The 8,853-nt window shown below is 47.1% G+C and overlaps 1 protein-coding gene across 1 annotated transcript; it reads left to right on the forward strand.

Annotated features, from left to right (window-relative positions):
• Positions 1-333: 333 nt before the first annotated feature.
• mrps9 (mitochondrial ribosomal protein S9) lies at positions 334-8,788 on the forward strand. Its single transcript, XM_070957609.1, has 11 exons — positions 334-451; positions 778-960; positions 2,945-3,007; positions 3,401-3,431; positions 3,525-3,604; positions 5,800-5,885; positions 5,971-6,046; positions 6,147-6,315; positions 6,428-6,536; positions 7,294-7,463; positions 8,029-8,788. The coding sequence occupies exons 1-11, from the start codon at positions 353-355 to the stop codon at positions 8,118-8,120; spliced, it is 1,158 nt and encodes a 385-aa protein (XP_070813710.1). The 5' UTR covers positions 334-352; the 3' UTR covers positions 8,121-8,788.
• Positions 8,789-8,853: the final 65 nt, after the last annotated feature.

Genomic DNA, 8,853 nt, shown 5'->3' on the forward strand with positions numbered 1-8,853 from the left:
GTTTGAGAATAAGAATTGAAAAACGTGCTATATTGCGTGTAATACACTAAATTCCCTTTGTAGATTTTGAAAACGAATTAAAATAATATTTTTTCACCAAGCTGACCACTAAAGCTGAGAAATCATGTTTATTTTTCTGCCTTTTTGTTGTAGTTTTTGTAGTTTTTTATCTAGATATCTGACATGATGACCAATAAAAGCTTTAATGAAGCAGTAAAAAATAATCGTCATTCGGTTATGAACAATAATTGCAGAACATTCACAATTTGTTGTCATTTTTATTATGAAATTCATCTCACGTGTCTCTGACGTATTGATACTTCCGCCGATGACGCCAGTGCTGCTGGCAAAGATGGCGGCGCCCGGTGCGCGAACCGTACGATTGTTTTTCGGAAAATATGGGAATTGCAGCTGGAATTTCAACAAAGTCACGTCGCAGTTAAGCCGACAGGTGAAGTGCGATTTTGTTTTTAAGACATTTGCCAGTTGTGTACGTAAAATAAACGTTAACTCGTCAAGATTTATCACAGTGCGCAAGCACTGACGTCCTTGAGTTAGCATCCTGTTGCAGCTTCTGACAGCCAAAACTGGTTTGACGGATATGTGAAATTATAATCAACCAGCGTTGCATTTGGTTTTAGCGTGGTGTGATAAACTTTGGGTTATCATAAATTAAATGACTGGACCCTTAACTAGAGCTCGGCTATAGTAGCTGCTCCAGATATTTTCCAAGGTGGCATGTTCTGGCTAACGTGACACATTTCTACATAACTTCAGGTGCAGAGCAGGCAGATCTGTGTGAGCTCTGCCCTGCACAGAAAGAACCTGGCGGCTGCAGGGCCAGAAAAGTTCACGACGGAGTTCATCCAGAAGCAGGTGGAGGAGTTTAACATCGGGAAACGGCACCTGGCTAACATGATGGGAGAGGACCCCGAGAACTTCACCCAGGAGGACATAGATGTAAGAGACAGAGGGCATTGTCATTTGCATCCATTGCGTTCATTTCATGAGACCTTTAATATTTACTGTTCTACACTTTGAGGAAGTGTCATGTGTTCGTTCTACATTCATTCGGCTCATCTTCCATTTTTGTGACTGCGTAAACAAAAACCCAGATTTAGAAAGCCACATTAGTTCAGACAGCTTCTCATAATTTAATGAGAATTTGGTTTCAGCGAAGTTGAACTTATCTGAATAATATTTCAAGGTAGAAAGTGCAAAGTCTGCTTTGATTTTTAAGCACTGAAATGGGTTCATTGAAGATCTGCTCAATGCGTTTTCCAGAGCATTAAAGCCATAAGCGGTCAAAGCATTTAAACATTGATTAGTCTCCATCTTTCACCAGCAGCAGGCAGGTGGGGCCACCTCTGGCTAATCCACCACATCAGGAATATTAGCAACGCCCTCAAACACACACCCACACGCTGATCTCAGATTTTGGCACTGCACTGGCCCTCATTGCTCCACTCACTTAGCTTGATTTCCCACCTCCCCCTCGCGCGGTCCCCAGTGTCCCTCACAAATAATGAAGAGAGCTGTTGGCGCCAGGCTGTGAAAACCAAAGTGACGGCTAGCAGCACAAACTCAGATGTGCGGAGGCAAAGAGGAAAATTCGGGAGGACTGGATAAATCCCTCCACTGTGGTTTGGAGTCCAGACTCTTCAGGTGTGACGGAGAGAAAGAGCGAGGAAAAATCTGATGTTTACAGCCAAATTACTTCTGGCAAAAGAAGCATAAATATCTCTAATGACTGGTTGTCAACTGTTAGTTTGAGCTTCCTTTTGGCTCCCTCTCGGACAGTTTGTTGATTAATCGATCAGCTGATTGACAGAAATGAATTATTAATGTCATCTATGGAGCATCATACCAAACATCCCCTGGTTCCAGCTTCTCGAATGACAGAATGTCCTGCATTTATTTTTCTGTTATGTCATTGCAGATATTTAATTTGTCGCTAATTTTCCAACATTTTGTCAAGAGATTCAAGGAAACATCACTTTACAGATTAGTGCTGCTTTTTAAATATTAGGATTTGCTTGATTCGATTGTCTCCTTGTAGTTTCTGAGAAGCTGGAACCTGCAAACGTTTGGCTTTTTTTGGCTTGAAATTCAGTCCGTCTTTGCCCTCTCTGGGATCTCGGCCATATTGTGCTGAGGCTCAGGGGACACACAGGTGTGTCTTCATCTGTTCCCTGCCTGTCTCTCCCTTTCCCTCTTTTCTTTGTACCCTTTAACTTCTTCCTCTTCCTGCCTCTCACACACACACACAGTTCTCGGGCCGGCCCTTTTCCTCCGGCTTTCCGTCGTTTTGACAGCCTTAAAGGCAGCAACCTGCGTGCAGCACCTGCTGCCTCGCTAATTGAACCGCCGGAGAGGAGGAACAAACGACAGAGGAAGAGGAGAGGTGGTGGGACGGAGGAATGGAGAGATGAACAGACTGTCTTGATGAGTGTGGCGGGGGCCAACACACTCCCTGTCTCGCTCTCTTCTATCACACACACACATTTCCAGTGCCATCTGTAGCCCTGCTAACAACACGCACACACCGAGTGGAGGCTGAACTTGGAGTGAACTGTTGGACGTCCACGGTGTCCTCTGCTCACTGTCAGCCATAAACTTGTGCCTTTTTCTGCTTGTTTCCTCCTCGCCACACACACACACACACACACACACACACACACACACACACACACACACACACACACACACACACACACACACACACACACACACACACACACACACACACACACACACTCCACGCTCGCCTTTCCTTGAACCCGCCAGCAGCTTGTGCCTCCTCTTCTGTCACTTTCGCTGTCGTCCGTCGGTGCGACCTCTGTTGTTCGGACATGTCGCCGTTGTCACAATCCGCCGTCGACGCGTCTCTCAAACTGCCGTTTCCTCTCTTGTTGTTTATCCCATCTTTTTTTCTCGCCCACAGAGGAGCATCGCCTACCTCTTCCCCTCCGGCTTGTTCGAGAAGAAGGCCCAGCCCCTCATGAAGGTACGTCTGTGCAGCTGACCACAGGGCGTTGTGGAAATAATACTGGAAATATGATATTTGTGTTATTATCCAGCTGTTTTGTACTGCACAGGGCGTCAGAAGTGAGCGATGACATAAATGCATGAATTCTGGGTATCAAATCGATCGCAAATAGCATAAACATGTGGAATATGTGAGCCAGTATTTACTGTTGGTGTGAATAACTCACAGCAGCTGGACCTGCTGACCTCAGTGGATGAATCACTTCAGTAACTCCGGCGTCACTCTTCACACATTTACTGCTCGTTGGGCCGTGACGGCGTCGATTTTCACGCTTAAAGAGAGCAAAAAAATAGTGCGTTGTCGGCTTGTGTGCGTGTTTGACTTCAGAATCTCCTCTGCTTTCGTTTCCAGCATCCAGAGGAGATCTTTCCAAAGCAGAGGGGTATGTTTTTATTTGTTTGGCTTGAAATTGGTTCCAGGATTATGAGTTTTGTGTCAAGTGCTTCACAGCTGGTCCTCTGTCCTGTCTTTAAAGCTGTCCAATGGGGGGAGGACAGACGGCCGTTCCACTTCCTGTTTTATACCGGCAAACAGTCCTACTACTCCCTGATGCATGTGAGTACTGCTGCTCCTGCAGGCTCCTCCCTGAGGTAAATCTTCATCCAGCTCCCTGGTTCTTCCTTACCCGCCTCCCCCTGCACCCTTAGGTCATCTCCTATTCAGATGGAGAGGGTGGGGGGGTCCCTGAGGGGAGGCAGCATCAGATCCTCTTTTCCACACAGAGAGCTGCACCTGAGCAGAGTGCGGTAGGGAGGGAGGAGCGAGGTGAGCAGGGGTCAGAGGTGGTCCGGTTTTAAGGTGGATCCTCACCTCTGAGCTCCTCTTCCTCCCTCCATCTTTTGCTTTCACGCTCGGCTTCCTGTCCTCTGCCGACCTTGTTCAAAGACATTTCACATATAAGAGGCGTGCGCCTGTATTGAAAACACAGAGAGGTGTGATGTCTGAACGTTGGTCCAGGCTCACACACACACACACACACACACACACACACACACACACACACACACACACACACACACACACACACACACACACACACACATTGTGCCCTGCAGCTGCAATCTGCACCCCCTGCTGTTGGTTTAAATAGGTATGTCAGACATGTCTGAGGGCTCGTGCTGTCTGTCTGCAGCTCTCTTCTACCCTGATTTTTCCTCCTCTTTCTCCTCCTTTCACTCTTCTTGTGTCCATTCCAGGGTTTTGTTTTTTATTTTTTTGAACCGTTATCACCAGCCGTCCCTCACACACACACACACACACACACACACACACTCTCACACACACACACACACACACACACACCCCTCAGGAGTGTTGCCAGGAGGGGGCAGTGGCGTGTAAAGCAGCCTTCCTGCTCGGCTGCTCTCCTCTGGCTGGCATGGGGCTCAGCCAGCGTGGTGCATTAACCTGCTCGCTGCTCCGCTGAGCCCTTTATGGCCACAACCCCTGGGGGAGCTGAGACCCCCACTCACCCTGCACACCTTCCCCCTTCACTTTAACCCGCGTGCAAACAAACGCACGACACCAGAGCCTCTTTTAGTCGTATTTAAGGGCTTCTCTGGCAGCGAAAGCTTGAACTGGAGGGCCTTGCTGTGCATACAAAGACTTACTGAATAGTCCGTCTCTGTGACAGCCTCGACTTAAACCTGTCCAGATATTGGCCCTCTTCCTCTCTCATCCAGCCAATCCATGCAAATTATTCCTCGCCATTGTAGTGCCCTGTATTTGCAAACGTGTAACGCAGCCCCCCCCTCCTCCTGCCTTCTCTTTTTTTCTGATTTTCTATTAAGCTTTTTTTTTTTTTTTTTGCTCAGAAAATTGGTTTTTGCTTGATGTTTGCTTTTTTTTTACACCCCTCCTCCTCCTCTTCCTCCTCCTCTCCCTCCTGCTCCTCCTGCACCCCTCTGTCGCTGGTCGGAGTGGCAGCGGATTAGGCACACTCTATCAAGAAGGAATTAAACAAACATCTGGTGAATAATTGACGGGGAAATGAGTTCTCACCCAGGCGCTGGGCGGCTGAGGTGGGGTGTCTGCCTCCGGGACGTGACCAGCATGCCCACCCTCCCCCCCCTCAATCCTCCGTCTGTCTCCGGCTGCGCCCGTCGATGCGGCGCACTCGCCCTCGGGTTACTCCCAGAGCGAGAGCGATCTAATAATGAGTGAGCCCCGGCACTGTCCTGCCATTTATTGGGGTTCAGTTCAGTCCTGAAATGTAGAACATGAGCGAATGACGTTTTTCTTCCTGCGTCCAGGAAGTGATCAGCAGATCACAGAGGGCAACATTAAACACATGTTTTTTTGATCATCTGGACACCAGAATATTTCAGGATTTTATTGAACTGTTTCATTGGAAATTAGCTCTCTTAAATCATCAGTTTGTTCTGTGCAGGGCCGTCTTCCCTAAAGAATGAAAGGTGACGCCCTGATACTGTTCAAAATGGAAAGATTTCCACTTTATGAATATAAAAACCTGTATCAGTGGTTCAGGATGTGCATCGGCGGCTGTTGGTGTATGTGCATCCAAACATGACACACACACACACACGTGATTATAAAGTGTTCAGCTCCATAAACGTGGACACTGAGCTGCTGCTACATCCTCCGCCCATCTGCTTTGATGCTTTGCACCCTGGCTGCAGGTGTTTGCTCCCATTCAGCCGCGTGATTGTTCCTGAGGCCCAGCTCTGATGTTGGGTGATCAAGCCTGGCTCGCTCCAGAGTGCCCTGATGGGCTTTGTTTTGCGTTTCAGGAAGCATACAGCACGATCCTGAAGATAGAGAAACACCAAGATCGTCTGAGAGCCAAGGGTCTCTTAAATGAGGACGTCAAGCAGATGTAAGTCAAGGAACGACTTTTGTCAGCGCTGTATCTGTCTTCCTCAGCTCTTAACCTCTGTGGACTTGTGTCTGTCTTCCATCAGCTCGCTCAACACAAGCAGGTGGCTGACGAAGGAGGAGCTGGAGGTGCTGCTGGTGGAGAACATCTCCACTCATGACGTAAGTTCTCTCCTCGTCCGTCCTGTCTTTTTGGAGGAATGAAAGACAGCTGAGGTGGAGTTTTGCAGACTTAAACGAGAGAATTTGTTGTCTCCTTCAGTACGATCGCTTCCTTCAGCTGATGGGACGCCTGCTGGCCATGCCCCACTGCGCCACAGAGGAGGAGTTTGTCCTGCGTTACCGCCAGCAACTGGAGGGCCAGTCCACGAAGCAGATGATGCCGGCGCTGGAGAGGGACGACAGGGGGGTGGCCTTCAGCACCGCAGACGGTAGAAAACTTGCTTCTCCTCCAAGCAAAATCGTTATTTTTTAACATTAAGTTTGGTGTCATTCGTCAGCCTGCATGATAAGGAAACAGACGTAAGGTGTGCTTCCTCTCAGGTCGCAGGAAGACGTCCACCTGCTCCGTGGTTCTTCGAGACTGTGGCTCAGGACGCGTCACCATCAACGACCAGGACTACCTGCACTACTTCCCCGTGCTACAAGACAGGTAGGACAGGCGTGCACAGACCCTTTCCACATGGCAGGCTGCTTCATTCACGGACACAGTCTCCTTTAAAATGCAAAGCGTGATGCGTTCGACTCCCCCACGACCCCCCCCCCAAAAAAAAAAAATTAAAAAGCAGCTTTTTCACTCTTCACAGCATCGCCTCGTTTTTTATTTATCTCCTTGTAGTAAGTTAATTACACAGTTGAGTGAGTGTGTGTGTGCGTGAGTGTGTGTGTGTGTGTGTGTGTGTGTGTGTGTGTGTGTGTGTGTGTGTGTGTGTGTGTGTGTGTGTGTGTGTGTGTGTGTGTGTGTGTGAGAATGTCCAGAGCTGGTGTTGTCACGCAGTGTGAGGACGGGCTGTAATTGGAGCAGAGAGGTGACAATTGACTTTGTCAGCAGCCATAGGCCATTCAGCCTGAGACGCCATCCAGAACACACTTTCTTTTCTCACACGCACACACACACACACACACACACACACACACACACACGGTTTTATCCCATTCCTGCTGAGTCAGAAGTTGCTCTGTAATATGTGGTGGTGAGATTGTGAAAGAAAGCTTTTCACAGCGCCGGGATCCTCTGTGCTTGTCTGAAAAGTCACCCAAGCAGACATTAAATTAGCTAAGCCTCCGCCGTTGATACTGCTATCTGTTAAATAGCACGCGCTCCCGCTCCGCCTATTCAACCACACTTCATTCCTCCACCTCTTCTTCTTCTCCATTATTATCTCTCTGTTTATCCCCTCCCCTCTCAGAGCGCAGCTGATGTTCCCGCTGCAGTTCAACGGTGTGCTGGGACGCTTCGACCTGGAGTGCAAAGTGAGCGGTGGCGGGCGGTCCAGCCAGGCGGGGGCGCTGCGGCTCGCCATCTCTCGGGCCCTGCTCAGCTTCCTGTCTGAGGGGGAGATGGAGAACATGAGACAGGGTGGGTGCTTTTACTCTGGCAGTTCTTCATGTTTTTATCTGTGTTTAATGATTTAATTTCCTGTTTTCACCTGTCGGCTTTAATTCTTTTTTCCTTTCCTTTTAAGGAACTTTATAGCTTATAATGAAAGTTTACTATTATTTCTATTACTGATTAATACCAGAAATATTTTACAACAAATTGGAACAGCCTGTGGTAATGAAGACATTGGTGCTGCCATGGAGCACCTGAAAGCACCTTTCAAACACCGCTCTGCAAAAACAAACTGCATGAGGAAGTCTGAAGCCACTGCAGAATGATTTTAATATAAATTAAGTCAAGCAACACTAAAAACTGACACTATGCAGCAGTGGAAGCAATGCAAATGACACTATTTGTAGTTAATGTGCAAAGAACATACTAAATTATCATTTCTTCATCCACATTATCATAATTCTAGTAGGTTCGCCGTCTTTCAAAAGAGCTGAAAGACAGACTTTTGGAAATCGTTGCTCTCACGGCGACAGACTGAGATGCATTGAGACAAAAATTTCCATCCAGTTTCATCCTTTTTTCTTCATCCCAGCTGGCCTGCTGACCTCTGACCCGAGAGTGACGGAAAGGAAGAAGCCTGGCCAGGAGGGAGCGCGAAAGAAATTCACCTGGAAGAAACGCTGAGGAGAATCAGCTCTCCTGAACTCAAATGTTAAGCTGGCTCGTGGTATTAATGTGTTCCCATGAACAGATTCCCTTCCCACCTGAACCCCTCCTCACTTTATTTAAGCTCTTGGAAGAAGGAATAGCTCGAATGTCTGAGCAGGTCGCCATTTTTTCACACTGCAGTCCAGGAAGCTGCATTGAGCCTGTTCAGCCAGCAGATGGAGGTGTTTATCAAGGAATAAATGAAAAGGCTGAATGTATTTATCAGGCTATCAGACAATAAAAGGTTTTTCACAAAATACACCTTTTCTTGGGATTTTTTAAAGTATTTTTCTTTTTCTGTCATTATCAGGGAGTTTAACCATTTTACGTGTTTTCTGCACGTTTTCTGATATCACAATGTCACATATTTATTTTCTTATTATTATTTTACGGTTTAAATTATTGATTGATTCTTCAGTCTTTTCACTACGCTAAACTTTTCCAAACCTATGTCATGCAAGAAATTGTCCGCCTCATGTAGTAACCAGCTTTGGCCACAAGATGTCGCCTAATGACCGGAAATTTTTGCAGGGGCGCCTCTGACGATTATAAACCTGTAACAACTGAGCTGAGATTGATTAAGTCATCGATTGAATGGACGTTGATCAGTAAATAAATAATGTCTGATGTGGTGTGTCTGCTTGAAACATGGTAAAATATGTGGTTGTAATTAAATGTTACAGGTTTACATTGTAAAGGTCTAAAATAG

This window comes from Chaetodon trifascialis, chromosome 24, assembly GCF_039877785.1.
Source record: "Chaetodon trifascialis isolate fChaTrf1 chromosome 24, fChaTrf1.hap1, whole genome shotgun sequence".
Taxonomy (NCBI): Eukaryota; Metazoa; Chordata; class Actinopteri; order Chaetodontiformes; family Chaetodontidae; genus Chaetodon; species Chaetodon trifascialis.